Raw genomic sequence first — 21,526 nt, 5'->3', positions numbered from 1 at the left:
CGGCGTTCAAGGACACAACATTTCGTTCGCTGTGTGTTCTGAAGAAGTGAAATTGAAAAGGATCCACGAGGATTGTCTTGCAGTAAATCATGCATGAGCCACTACGCCGGTTACGGCGCAACCCGGTCATGGCGTGAGCGACCCTGTACTGTGCTCAAGCTAATCTTAAATTCAATTGAGTCTCGCCCGGCACAGCAATCCCAGTTGGCCCCCTTGTGTCTTCGAGCACGGCGTCTCGTAGCAACCAAACCGTTTTCTTCACCTTCACCGCGCCGTATGTGATTGCGTCCTGGCGCCCCTTTGCTGGCACCAACAGGAATGGAATCATGAAGTGTGAAGTTCCGAAGTTCCGATGCTTCATGAATTTCTCAGACCGTTCCCGCCGTCGCTCACACACACACACACACACACACACACACAGACGAGCGCGAGCGGGCGCGCGTGCCACTACGATCCATCTCATGTCTCGTATTAATTATTCAACCAAAGTATTGTATTGTCCTGGTGTCGGACGTTATGAGCTCTCCTCGGGGAGGTCGTTCTTCTTCTTCAGGGGGAGGAAGTCGTCGACGAAATCCGGACCATCCGGAACGGAATGGCGTTGCACGGATGGCATTTGAGGGCATTTATCAAAGTTATAGACCAAAGCCATAGACAAGAAGCAATTGACGGGGCCTAGAACCGTGGTGGATGACGTGCTGCAACTTCTGATCAACTTTTCAGTATCTCTGACGCCTGGCGCGTTGTGCAGCCTCTGTGTCAACTGTGTATGTGTGTGTTTGTATGGCCAACTGCTGCAACCAGTAGCCAGTGAAGATCACATCCAAAAAGTGATGCACCGAAGAGAAGATTGCAGTGCGTTTTCATGTGCACCGGCACCCGGTTCCGAACCGTACAGTGTCTTTGTGTGGTTTGGCCAAGCTGTCGCTTCTATAACAAGTTCTCTCCTCGCTCACACACACACACTCACACACACACACACAGACCAGATTTGTTCCAAGTTCCAAAGCGGGGAGACGCTGTCTGGTACACGCTGAGATCGTGATGAGTAGCTCAAACCGGCACCAAACCGACCGGTAGCCAGCAGCTAACTTTCTTCCCGAAGAGTTATCGTCTCAGAACGGGCCGGTAAACATTGGAGCCAGTCGCCCGGCATGCCAGCATGTGGAATCGGCTGCCCGGGCTGCCCCGGCTGCCCGACTGCGTTACCATCAAAGCCGTATTCTTCGCCAGTTCCCGGTGCCCGAGACATCCGGCGTCATCTCTCGTGAATGTGCGAATGGTTGGTGCTGTACTGTGTGCGGCAGCTTCTTGATGCTCGTGTCTCGTGGTGACGGTTCTGTAATAATAGGGTTTGATGTTTTATCAGCAAAGTTAACAATGTTATCGGCGCCCGAAACTTGAGCGAAAGCTTCGCCCTGTGCCGTGTGCTGTGGCTGCTGGCACAGCATGAGCCATCGTGCGCTGGAATTGGATTGGAGGTTGCACTGGTTTCGGGGTAGCTTATCGTGTGGATACGGCCAATGAGCACGGAAATTTCGTTTAGTCTGTTCGTCGAGACCAGAGGAGGATCACCGGAACAGGATCCCAGGACTAGGATCGGACAAAACCACTTGGATTGAATCCACCCACTGGTAAAATGGAACCACGAAATGGTCTAATTGGTGAAGGACACTCCTTAACACTCTTGCCTTTTGTTACCAAAACAAAAGCCTTGCTATTGCTCCTCCGCAGAATCATCCATCCATCCTTAGCGTTAAACGAAACTTCGTGTTTCCGAGTAATTCAAATAAACAGAGACCCCGCCAAATGAAAGCAAAATGGTCGCTTTGCCTCTTCACTGCTCGAAGTACGAGGCTGGCTCTTCTTTGGTGGTTTTGTCGGGCCTTGTCTTTCCCGGCGGGTAATTATATTATACCGGACATATGTTATTCCTAAATCCCCTCCCTCTTGCTTCATCAAAACAGCCCCAGCCCTCCCAGTCGACCTGGCATTATCCTTCGAAACTAGAGGCTTTTAATTAAAAGTTGCGGCATTAGAAAAGCCTTTTCAAAAGCCGCTGCTGCTACTGGGAGCCACGATCCTAACAAGGGCACCAGGTGCGCACCGACGAACTCGGGATTCGTCCGGATGGAAAACATTTAAATTATAATCAATGAGCACCTAGTTACTGGCCTCGAAACCTCCAGGCTAATCGACCTTCTCGAGGTCTTCGGGGAAGTCCTTAACCGCTTCCTAAACCATCAGCACCAAGTGGCGGAACACATTTTCACAGCGGCCAACGGGTACACCGAGTTAGCTTAGGGCGCATATAATAATAATAGAAACCCTTGTCGTCAGGCTAATCAAGCTCATTTTCATTTTTGTGTGCTCACCATTCATTATTCGTCCTTCCGGGTGGAACCGGAGCCATCCGGTCCACCGGTTTCAACCCCTTTTTTCCGGTGTTCCCCGATCCGAGGGTTGGTCAAGTGGAGATAATATTTCCTCCGAAGATTTGCTGCAATCTGTGGTCACGTTACATCGTACGGTCGGTGAGCAGGAGTCGCAGGATCTCTCGGGCAGCATAAATCAAGCCTGGTGTCATGCATCAGCAGAAGCAGCATCACGGGTCCACGGGATGTCCATCCGTTGAACGTGCAGCAGAAGCAACATCATCATGGAAGGTGAAAATGGTTTTCTCACTTCTCACATTTGCACAGCTTCTAGAGGAGAAGCAACGCAGCAACTTACACGCCTCCAACTCCAAACGGCAGAAGAATGGTGGCCAATGCAAATTCCAGCACTATTATGGTCCGAGTGCAAATCTGTCTCTTTCCTGACTGTCCCGAACGATGTGCATCGTTGCAGTGATCGCCGTTGCAACCGCTCAACGCTTCGGGCCGAACGTTATGTGACATCACAAGTGTCCTGTGTGCCTTCCGAGGAATGACACTAAATGAAATTCCAGCTCGTTTCTCTCCGGAACTACGCCATTCGACTGGCAGACGGGATGGATGGCTAAGGAATGGGTGTGGTTGCTCTTTTGCCCGTTAGTGCATTTCGTCCATCAAATCCGAGTTGTGGGATTTTATTATCAGCTCAGTGTGATCATGGGTTTTTTTTTCTGAGAAAACGTTATTCCGAAAAAGGAAGAACCGCATGTCATTAGTTCACCATTTGCATTTGCCCGAACCACTTAAAGCCGGTGCCAGTGCGAAACTCTTCCAGTTAAAGTATCAGTAGATGAAAAAAATGGCAAATCCAGCGCAGATTCCAGCTGGATAAAGCAGAAAGAGAGAAGCAGCAGCCGAACTGCGAGCATTTCCATAATTAACCGCAAGCACAATTTGGTTCAATTATGGAGCGTGTTGTTTCTGCGGTCGGTCGATAGTCCCCAAAAATAGCGACAATCTCTGGGTCTGCCCTTCGCCCCGCGCGCCGTTACGATGTGGCGCCAGAAACCAAAAATAATGAATTTCGCGCCGGTGTTTCGAGGGTGGCCAGTACCGGCGTTTTTTTATTTTATTTTCGGACAATAAAGCTCACCTAAGACTGTCTGGCGCCGGTAGCGGTATGCGGCATCGGGATTGATTTTTGGCCCTGCTCTTTCCACCGGCATTCAAAGTCATAGTAGCGATAATATGTTTGCAGAATGGGTTGGTCGGAAAAGAAGGAGGCAAGAGGCAAGGATATACGCATTTGCATGCCAACCAAAAGATAGATTTGGTAACAGATAGTCCAGGGAGGAGATGAATCGTTTTGGGATGAAAAAAGCTCTCCTGAACGTACGCCTAAAACTCACAGATACCCCTGACGGGTGCGCCCAGAGTGTGAGACAGACACGGCGAAATGGACCGAGGAAAATCGATGACACCGTTGGCATTGTTCGAGGCCACACGGAGAACCTTCGGCGGCTAGTTCGGTCACCACAACCGGCTTGTGCGCCTATATTAGTTCGGCCTCCGAGTAGGACAGGATGTAACCTCGTGAGACGGATAGTGGTTCCGCAACAAAATAAACGGCTCTTGGACGCGCGACGCTGCAAAAGAGAGAAAGTGGCCACGAGAGAGCAAGAGAGAGAGAGAGAGAGAGCATGAGAGCAAGAGAGAGAGAGGGATTTTTCGGGACACAAAAGTGCCGCACAGCTGTTCCGGCGATTTGCCGGTGTTTTCCAATTTTCCAGCGAAGCCGGTAGCGAGGCGAGGGAAATGGGAGAACGCTAGAATGAAAAGGAACAGCAAAAAAGTAGGGCCAAGGAATAATATGACCGTAAATCACGATATAAACCAATCACTTAAAGCTGAGGGATTCCGCATCCTTTGGAATGTCTTTCCGAGCTTTGCTCGCCTTTTCTCCTTGACGCCGATCGTCGGTCGATTGTGGCCGCGATACAACGATTTACATGTTTATGTGCCAGCACCGGCACCAGGAAGGTAGCTATATCGTGGCTATTTAGATGTTAATCCGGCCGGGCCGGCCGGCCGGTCACATGTTGACTGTTGTTGGTGTTGCCGCACAATTATTCTATGGATGGCTCTATTTTGGGGTCTTTCTAAGGACACTGTGGTACGGTCTCAAGGTGCTCTAGTAGATTAAGGCTATAGATCGTTAGAAAAAGGATTCGTCTGATTAGCAACTCGCTCCAGGGTGTGGCAATTGAGGTCATAACACAAAGGGCCACGTAAAACAGTTGCTATTTTAATACAATCACAAGATAGGAACTTCCTCTTGTGATTTTTTTTATTTTAACGAAGTAACGAACGAATTCCGGTTTTGTAGAGAGGATAGAATGTTTCTTAAAACCGGAGTCCAGTTCGTGATCCTAACGTTCATAATTCAAATGAACTCGACGCAGTTTTTCTTCCCGGGCAAATCTGCTCGATTTTGCTAAAATTCCAGCAGTACCGATTCGCTGAAATTGAGCTGAGCTGATCAGAATTTGTTACAGAAAATGTAGTTTCTTCAAAATGGTTCATCGAGTTCAAAGAAAATAGAAATTATCTCCGTTTATTGGCTTATATTTTCAAAATTTGTACAAGGGGTCAGGGTTCAACAAAAACCGTGGTCGTAGTCTTTCGCTGCAACCCTGCCAAGCTGTCAGCGAAACGTCAAACAGGAAAAGAAAAATAAAAAGAAGAAATTTGTCCGAAAATCGGAAAGTTGGATCGGAAATTTGCGGCCGTTTTGTTCGCTTAAAAGTACTTTCGGATCGTTGGGGAGGTGGTTTCCTGCGGGCGGAATCGACGATGACCCGGTAAGTTGCTTCATCCCATCTCACGGGAGCGTCTTCGTGCCGCGGTCTCGTTCGGCTGAGTCGGTGGAAGATTCTAACCTCAAACGAATTGCAGATTAATTACGGAAGCCAAGGCCCCGGCCCGGGCGAGCATCGAACTGGGCGACGTGACGCACCACAATCTGAAGCAGCTCAAGAAGATCAACACCGTGGTCCTGCCGGTGTCCTACAACGACAAGTTCTACTTGGACGTCCTGGAATCGGGCGAGCTGGCTAAGCTGGCCTACTACAACGATGTGGTCGTCGGAGCGGTCTGCTCTCGGATCGATAACTCGGAAAACATGCGCCGCCTGTACATTATGACTCTCGGGTGTCTCTATCCGTACCGCCGGCTCGGCATCGGCACCGTCATGGTGCAGCACATCCTGAACTGCGTCGAGCGTGACGGGAACTTCGACAGTATCTTCCTGCATGTGAAGGTCGACAATAAGGGTGCGATCGAGTTCTACAAGCGCTTCGGGTTCGAGATTGTGGAAACCAAGCAGCACTACTACAAACGCATCGAACCGGCCGATGCGCACGTTCTGCAGAAAACGCTAACGAAGAAGGCGGCCGCAGCGACCGCAGCCGCCGCGAACCAACCCTCAGCGTCGTCGCCTGACGCCAACCAGCAGCACGTGGACGAACAGGAAGAGGCGCCAACCGGCAACGGTCCAGCGCCGGTAGACGCTGGCCGAGGGACGGGCCGGGTCGAGGCTGCAGCAGACGCAAACGTGCACAACAATCATTCGAGCATTCAGAACTCGACCTCGCAACAAACCCCACCGGCTCCGGAGAAGAACCGATAAGTCGGCCACCAGCACACCGCGCCCCAAGATGCACGTCCTCGTACCCACAGGAAGGGAAACCAGTGAAGCCCAGAAACCGGACATTATCGTTACCGTCGGCTGGTTCACCGACCGGCGCCCTGGGCCCGCTGGGAGCGCACCTCGTTAATGCTGTTTGTGCCGCTGCCGGCCACCTCTTCTCTCGAATGCGACACACCACCAGGAGCGGGACAAAAGAGTCGCCCTGCTTTCCGCACCCGTTCGCAGCACTGTGTTAAGCGGAAAGTTCATTATGTTTGTTAAATTATTTTTGCCACTCACTGCTGTAAGGCTGCCAGTTCGTTGATAGATAAGGTGACACGGACAGTAGCAGATTTAAAAATAAGCTCCCGCCCGCTCTTTGTGTGTTGCATATCCAACATGTGTTCTACCTTCTACTCCTCTTCCTTATCCCTCTGTTCTGCTCTTCTGATCGAAATCCTGCTCTTTGCCCCGAGATCCTTGCGGTTGCGCCATTTTGCCAACCGACTTCGTTAACACTGCAGCGACAGCCATCGATGCGATACGCGAATTTAAACCCCCGGACGTGCATAAATGTGATGGGTTTAGGATACTAACTACCATAAAGCGAATAAACATACATTTATCTTAGGACGAAAACAGACTATCCCGTCTATATATCTGCCTCTGCTGCGCTGTTTCGGATGCTTTGGGGGATTGTAAGACGATTGGGAACTATTGTGACGCATGAGCCACGCTCTGGAATAGTCCTGTGTACCGTTCAATGTAATAAGAATTTATTCTTAGAATTCATCGATTACAAATAGATCCGCCCAATATGCCACACCGATATTCGCTTCCTTGCGCAGCCAACTCCCGAAAAATTGACACCCTGTTGCCTGCCTGCCTGCCTGCCCGATCATATAGCAGGATCATCATCCCAATCCCTGCCCATGGCATAACGTAGTAGGCTCCCCTCCGTTTAACACAGTTTGTTGCCGCAGCAACACTTGCACGAACCGGCTAAACGCAAAACCATTGCTGTACATGCTTATCCTTAAGGTCTCTTGCTTCACGATTTTTTTAGACCATACACAGCAATGCTCCATTACAGTTCCATTGAGAAAATATACATCTTAACATCTCACAAAAGTTTAGGTACTTGTCATTAACATGTTGAATTTGGTTCACTTTTGATCAGTTGTTACTGCCGCCGTTGCAGTTCTGCTTCGACTTACACTAAATACTAAATATCGCAATGTGCAGATGCGTAATATAAAAAGAAACGAATAGGTGTAAATAGATTCCCAACAATTGTTCGTCCGATGCCATGTTAATGTAAAAGGATAAATCGAAAAAAATAACAAAAAATATAGACAACGATTGTATCGACAAATTGAAAGTTCCTTCTTGATAGTCATGTGATGTGATTGCTACACTTGACGGTCCCTGGCTAGGTTCAACGTAAAGCACCGTTATACCATTATTTACCTGTCGCAAAAGGAACTTACTTATGGCAATATAAATTTGTTACGTCTGCTCGTTACAGTTTTGGGTTACGTTACATCAATCAACCAAGAAGCTGCTTTTGCTGATCCGATTACGGTGAGATTACTACCATCACAAAATGTTGCCTCTGCAGACTGCAGTCCCATTGTTCCACACAAAAAACAAGATCATCCACCTTCAGGCCGGCAAGCGCGGGTAGATGTCTTGCGGCGCGATTAACCGACTAACGAGTAACGAGTAACAAGATAACGAGTCTTGGGGGGGGTGAGCCATTATTCACTCATTTAACCCTTATGCTTAACACGCACGTCTGCGTCTTTCGCCGTCCTTTCTTCCTCTAGAGCTTTATCGGCGTGGACAGAGAAGTAAGTTTGGCTGGAAGCGTGCAATTACACCGGTCGTATTGTAGAGATTTAAAGCAGATCTAAGCGCTGCTTTCGCATTTAGACACTTAGATATAGCAAATTATGGGCTAGAAATAATTTGTTTGGTGTGGTTTGCGAATGTTTGGTGTATATGTATATGGTCCGGAAGCCTGGCCACCCCCAGCCCACCCACTGATCTCTCGATAGATCTGGGGGTGGCGCGAATAATAAAGCCGCATCGCAATAAAAAGCAGGATGCGGGACGAAAAAGGCCAATTGGTTGCTGTTGCGCGCTGTAAAAAGGACGTTTGACGTTATTTGATTCTCTTAGTTACGCTATCTACCCTGTCTCTAGTCTCTTATCTGCATCAGCTGACCGGCCGACGGACGAATGCTATGGTAATTATGATACTCGGTTCTTTATGGTTTTTGCCTCACTGCATACTCTTGCCGATGAATTTTAGTATCTGTTCTGCTTTGCGTAGCTTCATCATAATGCACGTGAGTCGTGTTATGTCGTTTGGTTGGTAGATATATAATGTAGTTGCCATCATGGTTATTGCTGCTGCCGCCAGCCACGGTTCGCGGGACAACATCAGCGACAGAACCGCTAACAGCAGCCCTCTTTCGACGTTGGCTCCTCACCGTCGTTAGTTGGTATCTCCAGCAACTCGGCGATACGCTGCACACACAGCTTGGAACCTTCGTGTGCTTCTTTGGATATCTAGAATGAAGCCAAAGGGAGAGAGAGTTAGAGAAAAAGACTAAAGAAAGTGAGGTGCTTTCGCTACTTACGGTGGCAAAGTTGAGAAAACCATGCGGTAATCCAGGCAGAATATCGAGGGAAACGGGTCGGTTCAAGCTTTTCAGTCTTTTGGCAAACATCACACAATCGTCCAGACAGGGGTCCAGCACGACGGTCTGCAAGCAATGTGGAACAACTCATGAGTGATGCTACAAACTCGGGGAGTCAGAAGAGATACTTACTAGAATTTTGGTTGGGGGGAATTGACTCAGTACCGCATCGCTGGCCCAGTACGGCGATAGGTGCGAGTCCTTCGGTACGTGAAAGATAAACTCATCGGAAGGGCTACGCGCGATCAGTGCATCCAGATTGCTCTGCAGTTCCGCCTGCGCACCACCAACTGCGATCGGTTTCGAGGCCGTGATGCTGTTCAGTGTACTGGACACTTTGCTAACAAAATTACTCGCAGCGCTCGTTACGCTACGTGGTTGTTGAGAGATATAGAAGATGCTTTAGGTCCGTTTCGAGCAATGCTTAGCTAGATAACTTACCGTTCCTGCAGATTCTGGACACTAATCGCCTCGCGGCCAATATCGAGCACAATGTTTTCTTCCGATTGCGATCGTGAAACGGGCCGCAGGATCGGTTCTATCTCACCGGCAGCATTCGTCGTTGTGTCCAGTACATATCTGGAATGTAAAGTAAATGGATAAAGGTTAGCTCTCTCGAAGGACACATTGTGCGCGATGCGTCGAATACTTACCGTTCGATGAAGTCAGACACGTACTGGTTCGTGTTCGGTTCCGAGCTAATATCACTTGGCATGTCCATATCGAGATCGTCGACGACGGTCACATTACTACGCTCGGTGTTCAGGTTGACCTGCTGTAACGTTATCGGTTGCGAGTCCTCCTCCAGCGAGGTGATTGTATTACTCTCGTCCGGACTGATGATGTCGATGGTGTTCCCGAGCGATTGACTCTTCAGCGCCAGCGTATCACTAGCCGTATCACTGACAGGGCTGAGATGCTGATTCTGTAACTAGCGTGTGCCGGGTAGCCAAAAAAAGAACAAGCCGAAAAAAACATCCGAATGTCCAGTTTAAAAGTAGGTAAGAGAGGTCGATTGTGCGAATGTGACTACCGATAAGAAACAGGATGTTTGCAGTGCTGGAGAGGCTACGACGAAGACAGACACGTTACATCACAGCCAACCATCGCGTACCAAACGTGGGTGCTATTGATTATTCCATCAAACGCCGACAATCTTAGAACCCAGCCTGGTATTACAAGCACCCGTGTCCAAAAATAGCGCGAAATTACACCGTCCCATTTCGGGCATCCGGTTCCGGCATGTTACCGAGAAAGTACGACCGGTGGAACACGTGTTTTCCATTGATTTATAGTTCAGTCGAAGATAACAAGACCCGGGCTTGCTTTTGGGGTGTATCTTCGAAAGACCTACGGACAAATGGGGATCAATTTCAAATAGGTCAATGTATGATATTGACATATACCAAATGAGTCAATTCCCGTACGTGTGCCTCTTTGAATGGTCAGTTATCAAAGGCGTCTTGTTATCTCCGTGAACGCCACGCAGACGGCATTATGGTTTAAAAAAAGAAATAAAAATAACCTTTAACCAACCAGCCACTGACGGCCACAATACTGCCCAGGATGTTATCAGCATGCTTTCGAAACGAAGGATGAACCAGGTCAAAGTACCAACTCTGGAGATTCCGCTTCTCTTCGTTTGAATCATCCCGAAGAGCACCAAGAGGGGAATGTACGGTTGAGGGGGTCAACTGATACTGCAAATTGCCATTCTTATCGCTTTCTTGAAGCCAAACGCAATTGGACATTGGAAGCTACACACCACCACCACCACCACCACCACCACCACCACTCACCTGCACCGTGTTGACGCTGTTCAGCTGCTCCCACATTGAATTGTCATCACCGGAATCCGACCGATCCGGCGTCTGATTCCCATTATCATCCTGCCGGCCAACCGACGATGGCCCTCCGGTGACGTTATTGTTCCGCAGCTGAAGCCCCGCATTAACGATCGCCTGGCGCTGTTCGTGTCGTTTCCGGTTCTCTTCCAGCACTTCCCGGCTAGGGCAAGCGTACGCCTTCAGGCAGCGCATCATAAACCCAAACGGTAACAGTGGATCCATGAGACACAGCATCCGCGCTGGACTCGGCACGAAGCTGATCAGTACGGGACAGTAAGCGAGAAAGATCCCATCCGGTCGCCGAACACCGAGCTCGATCGCTTTCATGGCGCAACCAAGATTCAGATTAGCACCGGCCGAATCCCCGGCCAGAATGATACGTTCGCCCGTCGTCCCGAGCAGCTCACAGTTCCGCAGTGCCCAGCAGTACGCGTAAAATACCTCTTCGAGAGCCCGCGGGAAGGGTGCTTCCGGTGCAAGGCTGTAGTCGATCGAAAGTATCGGTACATTCAGCGTAACAGCCCACTCGCGAAGGTACGATTCGTGGGATTTGGAGCTCTGGGCCACGAAACCACCACCGTGACAGTGAAACACCATTCCGCGGCTTGCCGGATGGATGGTGCTACGTTGGCTGTTACTCCGCTCACCGATCATACCCTTACGCTTGACGGCCGAGATAAGCCGTGCCTTGATCGGTGCCGCTCCTCCGTGGCTCTTCGGTATGGGAATGTCGACGAAGACGGGTTTACCATTGTTGGTGGCTTTGCCGGTACCGGTGCCGGTGGCCAGTGGAAGCTGTATCGGTTCCGGTGGTATCGTTATCACGCGATTCACCTTCACCTTGAATCCCACGAACGAGGGCAACGAGTGCATCATCTCGGACTCGGCCAGGAACCAGAACGCTTTGCAAAAGTCCACGTTCGAGTTTTGTGAAATGTTGACAATCCGGCGGGCCCGCAGCTCCGGATCGAGCATGTACTTCGTGCTGGTGTACATCAAGCTGGTGGCCTTCGATATGCGACCACCTTCGGAGTAGTAACCCTCGGAGAAGCCTGCCATTCCGATGGAGATGAATTTGAGCAGCGGTTTGATGGACTCACAGAACTGAAACCCAAGACACCGGCCATAGAAGCAGTACTGATTGATGACGGCACCGGTTGCGAACAGTTCCTCGACCGAGTGTGCCTCATCGGGAAACAGATCACCGGTGCTGCTGGTCCACTCGCGGAGTGTTTGCGCGTGCTGTAGGCAGGTGCACAGACTGGCCATCAGATGATTGTACGCTTCCACTTCCTTCACGTACACCGCTTTCCGGAACAGGATCGTGCTCCGGTTCTCCATCACGTAGCGGGCCAGCTTGAGGGCCGTCTTCACGCAGCACTCGACCACGTACAGGAAGCTTCGGAAACCGTTGCCCGGGACGGACGGATCGAAGTCGTACTCGTGCATAAACCCGTGCACCAGCCGCACCAACGGTTTCGCCATCTCGATATGATCGATCAGTCCAACGAACGCACCGTGCAATCGAAGCCCCGTTTCCGATTCATCTTTCTCGAAGAAGGTGATGTTGTTGCGGCATAGTTCAATCAGCGAATCGAACAGCATCAATCGTTGTTGCTGCTCATCGTTGCCACTGCCACTGCCGATGCTGCCCGTTGTATCTGCACTTTCGTCCATCATCTCTAGTGTTGCTACTTTCTGTGATTCCTGATGCCCGATGCCCGGTTGTTTTGTGTTCTTCTGATCCGGCGTCGAATGGACAGTACGACTTCGACGACGATCCGCGTACGATTAATAGAAACGGCAAACAATCCCTGCCCTGCTGGCTACGTCGTCCAATTCACAATCGGCCCTCGGTCGCTTATCATTATCGCCAACACGGGACACGGAGGGGTCTGCGAGTGCTGGTGAACTTTAAACTGCGTGCGATTATTGTACGCGCGATTCCTGCGGGAACTTCCGTGTTCCGGGTACCGAACACCGCCGCCACGGCTGATGACTTGAGCACTTAGAGGATGGTAATGATTCTGGGTTGCTGGGCGCGATAGACTGGCCCTTGGAATGTCGAACACGCATTCACACACAGACACACGGTATCACGTTTTCCACCTGAATGATTCACGAGACGCAACGCACGGGGCGCCACCTGTTATTTACCTGGCGAGCGTGCCTCTTTCTCATTTCCTTTCGATTTCTCTTTCCGTTTTCTCCAACCAACTCACGTGCTGGCCGGACGGCGGTGGAGGGAAACCAAAAATCCAAAAACGGTGCACACGACGAAGGCTGCGGTTGGTGCAACGGTGGTGTACTTGAGGAACAAAACTCGAAGCGGCGGCCTTGGCGCTGTGTAATCGTGATGCAAGGGCTGCGTGCGGCCAAAGTGTTATCGAACTCGGCAAGCCTGAAATTGATAATGAGCTCAAGCAGCGCCTCGGTCAAGATTTGCTTTGGAATGATTTTTTAAAAAATATTCACCGATTCGATCGTTGAGCATCTGACTCAACCCTGCCGTGAGATTTTTTCCTGAACCGATTGAACCGGTTGGTTGTTGAACACAGCCCTCGCGTTTTTAGTCGGGCTTTGTTTTCAACGAGACACGGACAATTTTTTCCTCAAGAGCTGAGAAACAGTCGCAATTGAAGTGAAAATCGCAATTCTACATTCTTTTGAACCTTTGTGAAACCATCCAGACTATCCACACAACTCGGAAGAAGTAAAACTTGCAGAAATGGGAGCAGTTTTGGGCCTGGTATCGGCCGCCAACGTAAGTTACAGCCAAATCCGTAGAGGGTTTTTTTTCTTGGTTTTGTCGTTATCAAGGCCGCATCAGGAAGTGCCGAGTTACAAAAAAATACATTTCTCTCCATGATTCTTTCCATAATTTGATTAGAGCCATGTTGCAATACCCTCGGGGATGATTCACCTTTTCAGAGGCAGAGGCCCCGAACGGTGGTTAAACTTGTCCTCAGGAATGGATTTTACATTATTTGATTTACATCCGCAATGCTATATCAACATTGTATTATTTACTTTGTCTGTTTTTCTTCCTTTTATTTAGCTGGCTTGCTGCTGCACGGGAACTGCGTGCTCTTTGTGCTGCTCGCTATGTCCTTCGTCGCTGAAGTCCAACTCGACGGCAACGCGCTTCATGTACGCGCTGATGCTGGTACTCGGAGCAATCGTCGGTGCCATCATGCTTGCGCCGGGGCTGCAAGATTGGCTGAAGAAAGTGCCCTTCTGTGTGAACTCCACTTCGTCGGCTTCAAACATCATACCGGCCGGAGAGACGTTCGATTGCAGCTCGGCCGTTGGCTATCTGGCGGTGTACCGCATATGCTTCGCTCTCGTTTGCTTCTTCGCCCTCTGGGCGGTCATGATGTTGAATGTCCGCTCATCCAAGGATCCACGTGCTGCGCTACAGAACGGTTTCTGGGGTATTAAGTTCATGATCGTGATCGGTATCGCGATCGGTGCCTTCTTCATCCCGGAAACGGGCTTTGGACCGGCCTGGATGTGGGTCGGATTGATCGGTGGGTTCGCCTTCATCCTGGTGCAGCTCGTGTACATCATTGACTTTGCGCACAACTGGGCCGATACCTGGGTGAGCAACTACGAGGAGGATGAATCACGCGGTTGGTTCGCAGCCCTTTGCTGTGCCACCGGCATCCAGTACATCCTTTCGCTCACCGGTATCGTGTTGCTGTACGTGTACTTCACGCAATCGTCGAGCTGCTCCCAGAACACGTTCTTCATCACGATCAACATGATTCTGTGCGTTGGAGTTAGCATCATGTCGATCTGGCCCAGTGTGCAAGAGTTCCAACCTCGTTCCGGATTGCTGCAGAGTTCGATGGTGACGCTGTACACCGTTTACCTGACCTGGTCGGCCGTGGCTAATAATCCGGACCCAGAGTGCAATCCCGGATTCCTGGGTATCATCGGTGAGAAGACGAACCGTGTGCATTTCGACAATACGAGCATCATCGGTCTCGTCATCTGGTTGCTGTGCATTCTCTACTCTTCCATGCGCTCCGCCAGCAATGTTTCGCGATTCTCGGATCCCGAAAAGCAGGGTACGTAATGCATTGCTTAATCTACTGCTCTACTGGCTTTCCATTGCTAGCTGCTCTACCTTGCTTAACCCCTTGCACGATTCCTGACTAACACTCGACGTATTCTGTTCGCTATCTTTACGCCTTTGTGGTCGCTCTTGTGGTCGTTCGTATCGACGTTGCGACTCGGTGGGAATATTTGAACCTTGTTTACTAATAACATTAAGATCTTACAGCCAGCCTCAGCGACGACAGTTCCGCCGGTAATGGTGGCAACGGCAATGAGGTGCGTGACAACGAGGAAGAAGCCGTAGCATACAATTGGTCCCTGTTCCACGTCGTGTTCATCACTGCCACACTGTACGTCATGATGACCCTCACCAACTGGTACCAGTAAGTATCATCTTTCGGGAAAAAGAACCACACGATTGAATGCGATCGATCCTCATGACGTTGCCATTCGTTTTAGACCAAACTCTTCGCTGGAAACACTTAACGCAAACGCCGCCTCCATGTGGGTTAAGGTAGTGTCCAGCTGGATGTGTATTGCCCTCTATGGTTGGACCTTGATTGCGCCGATGGTGTTGAGCGACCGTGAATTTAACTAAGCTCCACACTAGAGAAACGTGATGGTGGTGCTATAATCTCTCATGTTTTAATCCATCTTCTTCATAGCCCTGTACCGAACAATCTACCATCTTAACTTTCTCGGTTCTTAGTTATTAAATGTGATATATCTGTATGTACCAGGCTGGAAAGTGAATGAACAAACAGCTAAAAGGTGGTAGGAAAAGGAATGAAAACCATCATGAAGTAGAAAGAATTTGAAATAAGAAGAATAATTGATCCTGTAGTTTGCCATTGGGATGTTTAAAAGCCTTCCTTTAGTTTTCACAACATCGATTTAACATTCTAACATTCGTCCGGTAGCTGCACGCGGTAGTGCGTTATTCAACTGCTTGTATGTGTGTATTATACAGCTGGAACAGAAAGCTTAAATAGATTCAATAAATCCCGCAAATCTATAGGCAGGAACAGCTACAGCCGCGGTTCGTTACTTTTGCCTTCCCGTTGCCAACACGATTCGTTGCACTGTCTTTTCACGTCCCAGAATTTCCATCATTTCCGGTACCGAGGGACCTTCCTGCAGTCCACTCAATCCCGCGCGCAGTGCCTTCATCAGCTTCTCAAATGCAAGATGGTTCCGCTCGGCAAATGTTTTGATGAAACGGCTCAGTTCCGCCTTACTAAACTCCGGTACATCCGTCTCAGTGGAGAGGTTTTTCGCCAGCAGTGTCAAGATGTCTAGAAGAAGAGAGAGGGTTCCAAAAGATTATCGTTCATATAACATTTGGAGCTCTCTTGAGCTGTTTCGTCTTACCAGTATCGACAATCTTTTCCTTCGTTGGCTTCGGTAGTACCCAGAGGAAGGATAGTTTACCCCGGACGAGATCGTGCAAGGAGTCGATCCGCGGCAGAGACCAGCTCAGTACTTCTCGCACATGCTCTGGTTCCAGTTGCAGCTGTTTGCTCTCTTTGGGGAACTCTTTCCGTACCATCTCGGTAACTTCGCGTACGATTCCTTCGGCAGCCACACTATCGTTTTCAAGCTTATGTCGTATTTCGGCGCGATTGAAATGCTTCAAAAGTTCCGGGTTTAGGCGACTAGAGTTTGTGTTAATCTTCTTCAGGTCAAACAACCGAACTAGGTCCGGTAGTTGTGGTGCTGTAATTTCCAGCAACTCGCGCCCAAATCCTCCACCACTCTGCGTGACGTAGTTAAGCAGCGCCTGCGGAAAGGTGCCATTGTTACGGTAGTGCTCCAACTGCACATCACCCTGTCGTTTGCTGAGCTTCGTCCCGTTCGGATTCATGATCAGTGGCAGATGAGCGTACTGTGGCGGTCGCCAGCCGAACGCGTGAAACAGCTGAATATGTTTTGGAGTGGAAATTTGCCACTCCACACCGCGTAGCACATGCGTGATGCGCATGTAGTGATCGTCGACCACGTTTGCAAAGTGATACGTCGGAAAACCGTCAGATTTAATTAAAATCGGGTCGCCCTCCTGCTGTGCAATAAAGTAAACGATTTTTCCAAAGATAGCATCTTGGAACTCATCGCCTTTAGAGTGAAGTTTGAAGCGTATGCAGAATTTGTCATTCTTGGCCAATCGTTCCGCCACCTGACCCGGCGTAAGATGACGACACTTATTGTCATACTTTGGAACCTGCCGCAAACGAAGCGCTTCCTTGCGCAACAACTCCAGCCGGCGCTCGGTGCAGAAACAGTAATAGGCCCGACCATCTTCCATTAGTTTCTTCACCTCACGCTTATAGATCTCGTACCGCTGGCTCTGGGTGTACGGTCCATGAGGGCCACCCTTGAATGGATCTTCGTCTGGTTCGATACCGGCCCACTTGAGGTCGGCGTACAGTTTTTCCGATGCTCCCTCGACAAACCGCTCTTGATCCGTGTCTTCAATACGCAGCACAAACTGTCCACCGTGTGCCTTGGCATACAGATAGTTGTACAGCGCCGTTCGCAGTCCTCCGAGGTGCATGAAACCTGACGACAACGAGGGAAAAATTGTTAAAACAAATCCACAATCACCGTTATCATCGAGACGCAATTTACCTGTTGGACTAGGGGCGAATCGTACCCGCACAACCTCTCCATCGTTTGGCCTTTTCGCGTCCGAAGGTGTGGTCTCTACCGGTGTCCTATGATCACAGTATGAACGGAAACTGGTTGCCGGTGTTGTGCTCAGCCTCTTCGGCAACCCCCGTGGAAGACTAGTGCGCCAAAAGGTGACGAAAATGAGGTTCATCGTTGATTGCGAACGGGAAACATTCCGGAATGACGAAACAGTTGTGGTTTTTCCGAACAGCGGAATCAAAACACACTAGCCTCGAAAACAACCCTGTAGGTCAACTGTCACAACAAACTAGCACCAAGTACAACCCTGCAGGACCTTTTTTTGTCAACATTTTTTATCGGATTCGGAATTTTACGGAGTAGCATTCGCTAGTTGTGTAGTATTTCCAGCATTAATATGATTCCATAATAGTGTCCGGAATTACCCGGTGGCAACTTGCGACGAGCTGTTGTTGCTGTGTTGTGTTCCCTTCGCTCGTCTAGCCCTTTCACTTCTTTCCACTCCGTTTTGGCCACGTTATCACGCAATAAATCGCGCGATTGTTTGGCCTGAGGTTGGATTTAAAAGAACAACGAGATCCGCTGTTCGTTTTATTCGCTCGCGCGTCTCCGGTGCACCTTAATCATCATGAGGAATTATGTGCCTGACTTAATTATTTGGTAAGAACACACAGCGGTCGGCAGCGGATCGATTAAACATTCTACTTCTACTTTATTACAGTTTTATTGTCATCATTGCGATAACCGTTGTGCGGTTGGGGTCTCACATTATCTACGAATCGCTTAATAATGGTCCCGTGTCGTTGGAAAATGCATCACCGTTGGAGGGAGCAGAACCACAGCTTGAACTTACCCTAAGCCAACTCATCGACAAAACATCGAAACAGTACTCCTGGCTGCTCCGGTTGACGGTGAACCTGTTCGGATATCTGTGCATCTTTGTGCCCGGTGTACTGATCTACAAGTACTCCAAGCGTAGCAAATATCTTGAGCGTTCCGAACGGTCACACCTTGCATCGTTGGTGAAGTTTTGCTTCTCCGGATCGGGATCGGATGATCGTTCACTGGAGCACGGAGCTACCGGAAGCCAGAGTGCCGGTAAGGGCACCGCCAACAAGCGCACAACGGCCCAGGAATGTAGACTGCTCACCTACTGCCTCGTGGGCCTGATGGGATCCTACCTGACCTGGGGTTTGCTTCAGGAAAAGATTATGACTCAAGAGTACGAGGGTCCGGAGAAGCGGAAATCGCACTTCAAAGATTCCCAGTTTCTGGTGTTTTCGAACCGTGTGCTGGGTTTCATGATCACCGCCGTGTATCTCGTGGCCAAGCGACAATTCCGCCATCGTGCACCACTGTACAAGTACTCGTTCGCGTCGTTCTCCAATATCATGAGCGCCTGGTTCCAGTATGAGGCGCTCAAGTTTGTGAACTTTCCTACGCAGGTGCTGGCTAAATCCTGCAAAATCATTCCGGTGATGATCATGGGCAAGATTATATCGCGCAACAAGTACGAGTTCTACGAGTATTTGACGGCAGTGATGATCTCCGTCGGAATGATCTTCTTTCTGACCGGCTCCACCGACGAATCGAAGGCGACCGCCATAACGACGTTGACGGGCGTGCTGCTGCTCACGTTGTATATGATCTTCGATAGCTTCACTTCCAACTGGCAGGGAGAGTTATTCAAGACCTATTCGATGTCCTCTATTCAGATGATGTGTGGCGTGAATCTCTTCAGTACCCTCTTCACGGGGGCTTCGTTGGCCATGCAGGGTGGGTTCTATAGCTCGCTTGTGTTTGCCGTCGATCATCCAAAGTTTGTGATCGATTGTGTCGTGCTCTCGATCTCGTCGGCCATCGGGCAACTATTCATCTTCTATACGATAGCGACGTTCGGTGCCGTCGTGTTTACGATCATCATGACACTCCGGCAAGCGATCGCTATTCTGCTCTCTTGTCTTATCTATCAGCATCGCATTTCATTCCTCGGTGTGATCGGTGTGCTGATCGTGTTTCTTGCAATATTCCTGCGTGTTTACTGTAACCAGCGGCTGAAAGCGATCAAACAGAGACATCAAGCGGCGCAAAGTCTAGTAAAGCCACGTATTAACGTTTAGAGACGTTGTGCTTGGGTTCCCTCTTACTTAAGTAATCATAAGGCGGTATTGCTAGAACCCTCGGGCCATTTCTAAACGAGAACAACGGTAGATGGTTTTAAGGAACAACAGCCATGGCTAGATGGTCCGCTCCGAACGACGCTTAGCGGTAGATTCTAGGACGGCAATAGATTTTACGGCTTAACGCAGGGCTGCCAACGCTTAAATGAAGTATTTATGTACAGCAGATTTCTCGAAAGTAATGAAAAAAAACCGAATCTTACGCATTAGTGGCGGGCAGTGTACGCCAAATTACATCCAAATGCTTGCTGTAACCAAAAATGTGAATATCTAATTTACAGTTCGAGTGTAACGGAACGTAGAGACCACTTCCAGTGAAACATCTAAAAGGCATCCAGTGAAAGGAAAGAGGAAAAGGTTGTTTGAAACAAAGCTGGTTGCGAGTCAAAGCGCAAATAAAATTTTATGTAGTTGATTCGACAAGCAAAACCGCGAATTGTTGGAAATTTATTCGAAAGAAATGAATTTACCATGTTTTCCACAAAAGATTTTGTACATCTCGACGAAGAACTTCGTTTACGTTGTCTCTCCGGTTATGCTAGTATACATTCCTATCAAAACACCATATAACTTTTATTGTAAAATAATGTAATAATTTGAATAAGAAATTATAATTTGGTTTTGACGGATCCCTGCATAATGCTAGCAGTCGTAGTTCGTAGTTCGAATAATAAAATAATTTTAACAATCCACCCAATCTTTCTATATTCCTCCACCTAAATACAGAGTTAACTTCCCTCTGCTGTGCCTAAAGTGTTTTTTAATGTGATAATTTGACTGGTGGAGCCTATAAATAGCCTTTCATACAGACGGGCGAGTATTACGGTTCTCGAAGTTGTGATAGCGTAGTCGTTGAAGTATCATGGTTGCCCATGCCCGATTACAATGGGCTTTACATTTGGTTACCACCTGTCTCATGATGGAGGTTAGTTTTTGGTAGTTTTATTTACCGTGATTTAGTTAGTATTGAACCATTCGGTTTCTTTTCAATGAATTTAATCTACAGGGCCTATATGGCCAAACAACCCCAAAGCCAATCAAGGTACGTTTCGTCGGCTGGGAGTGAAAATGAAAATCCTTAGCAAACTTGTGGATTGTGGTTTTCTTACAGAAAGTAGATCGTCTGATTATAGTGGATTATGAAAAGGTGTCAGCGCCGGTAAGTTTCTATCATTTGAATAACGATTATGGATTACTAACGTGGGAACACCCCTTCGCAGGCTGGTTCTCAGTCGGCCGCCATTCGGGTAGTGAGTATAATGCCGAATTCCTGCAAGGTTAAATTTGGTGCAAAGTGACCGATAATGTATATTATTGTTACAGTCAACAACCAAATCGTCCGCAGCAAGAACGGTAAATATAATCTTCCATTTAATTCGTTGAAGTAACCTTGTCTTATCTTCCACAGCCTGCGCCAGGTGCTCAGGTGAGAGATCTTTCTGAATAAATGGTTAAAAATTAAGGGTATCTATAACCGTTTTCTCCCCCGTACATTAGTTAAGTGCGAATGGCCTACCGAAATCAGCTGCTGGTTACGCGGTAATGCATATCCCGACTGTTACTCTACCAAATTGTACTGAAATATTTAGCGTCTTCCACAGTTTTCCGGAGGTGGACTATCGCCGAGGTCTGAAAACAATGGTACTGTTGGCGAGTCTGTTGCTCAGTGCACGAACTGTACCAATACTGACTACAAAGATTACTCCTACTATGATTTAATCAATATGGCTTGGTTAAGCAATCTGTCCTATCCCGAGTTCACCGATGGGCTGCTGACCGGATATGCTAGTAAAGAAATACGATTCCATTTTCAGCGAAGAATGCCACGAATTCGATATTCACCTTTGTCTTTACTTTTCAAATGCAGATACCAACGTCACCACAGTTGTGCAAGGTAGTACAACGGAAAGGCATTCGGAGGGTAAAGAACCATCACTTCCCGTGATCCCAGTTGTACCTGTTCTGACGGTACCTGTCTTACAACAAAGCAGCGATGTTTCCACTATCTTTGTTTCAACAA

At 48.8% G+C, this 21,526-nt stretch overlaps 5 protein-coding genes across 7 annotated transcripts; 3 read left to right on the top strand and 2 right to left on the bottom strand.

Annotated features, from left to right (window-relative positions):
• The first annotated feature begins 5,037 nt into the window (after nt 1-5,037).
• LOC125949554 (probable N-acetyltransferase san) lies at nt 5,038-6,707 on the top strand. The gene is made up of 2 exons (XM_049676688.1): nt 5,038-5,236; nt 5,331-6,707. Exons 1-2 carry the CDS (start codon nt 5,229-5,231, stop codon nt 6,061-6,063), a joined length of 741 nt encoding a protein of 246 aa, XP_049532645.1. The 5' UTR covers nt 5,038-5,228; the 3' UTR covers nt 6,064-6,707.
• A 110-nt stretch (nt 6,708-6,817) lies between these two features.
• LOC125949504 (hormone-sensitive lipase) lies at nt 6,818-13,030 on the bottom strand. 2 transcript variants are annotated; one of them, XM_049676616.1, is made up of 6 exons: nt 10,571-13,030; nt 9,425-9,696; nt 9,213-9,350; nt 8,904-9,141; nt 8,712-8,837; nt 6,818-8,640 (listed from the first exon to the last, which is right to left on the bottom strand). In XM_049676616.1, exons 1-6 carry the CDS (start codon nt 12,296-12,298, stop codon nt 8,527-8,529), a joined length of 2,616 nt encoding a protein of 871 aa, XP_049532573.1. In that variant the 5' UTR covers nt 12,299-13,030; the 3' UTR covers nt 6,818-8,526. The 2 variants fall into 2 exon arrangements, with proteins under 2 accessions (XP_049532573.1, XP_049532572.1); XM_049676615.1 differs by having other exon boundaries at nt 9,425-9,702; nt 10,571-13,029.
• Nucleotides 13,031-13,197: 167 nt separating this feature from the next.
• Nucleotides 13,198-15,709, top strand: LOC125949530 (serine incorporator 1). Of its 2 annotated transcripts, none has more exons than XM_049676654.1 (4): nt 13,198-13,382; nt 13,677-14,691; nt 14,907-15,063; nt 15,140-15,709. In XM_049676654.1, exons 1-4 carry the CDS (start codon nt 13,347-13,349, stop codon nt 15,276-15,278), a joined length of 1,347 nt encoding a protein of 448 aa, XP_049532611.1. In that variant the 5' UTR covers nt 13,198-13,346; the 3' UTR covers nt 15,279-15,709. The 2 variants fall into 2 exon arrangements, with proteins under 2 accessions (XP_049532611.1, XP_049532609.1); XM_049676652.1 differs by having other exon boundaries at nt 14,898-15,063.
• Nucleotides 15,710-15,724: 15 nt separating this feature from the next.
• LOC125949523 (probable glutamate--tRNA ligase, mitochondrial) lies at nt 15,725-17,565 on the bottom strand. Its single transcript, XM_049676646.1, has 3 exons — nt 17,306-17,565; nt 16,052-17,236; nt 15,725-15,975 (listed from the first exon to the last, which is right to left on the bottom strand). The coding sequence occupies exons 1-3, from the start codon at nt 17,496-17,498 to the stop codon at nt 15,725-15,727; spliced, it is 1,629 nt and encodes a 542-aa protein (XP_049532603.1). The 5' UTR covers nt 17,499-17,565.
• Nucleotides 17,566-17,661: 96 nt separating this feature from the next.
• Nucleotides 17,662-19,935, top strand: LOC125949529 (adenosine 3'-phospho 5'-phosphosulfate transporter 1). The gene is made up of 2 exons (XM_049676651.1): nt 17,662-17,986; nt 18,048-19,935. The coding sequence occupies exons 1-2, from the start codon at nt 17,955-17,957 to the stop codon at nt 19,444-19,446; spliced, it is 1,431 nt and encodes a 476-aa protein (XP_049532608.1). The 5' UTR covers nt 17,662-17,954; the 3' UTR covers nt 19,447-19,935.
• Nucleotides 19,936-21,526: the final 1,591 nt, after the last annotated feature.

Source organism: Anopheles darlingi, chromosome 2 (assembly GCF_943734745.1).
Source record: "Anopheles darlingi chromosome 2, idAnoDarlMG_H_01, whole genome shotgun sequence".
In the NCBI taxonomy this organism is placed as follows: domain Eukaryota; kingdom Metazoa; phylum Arthropoda; class Insecta; order Diptera; family Culicidae; genus Anopheles; species Anopheles darlingi.
This window is presented reverse-complemented; position numbering and strand designations above follow the sequence as displayed.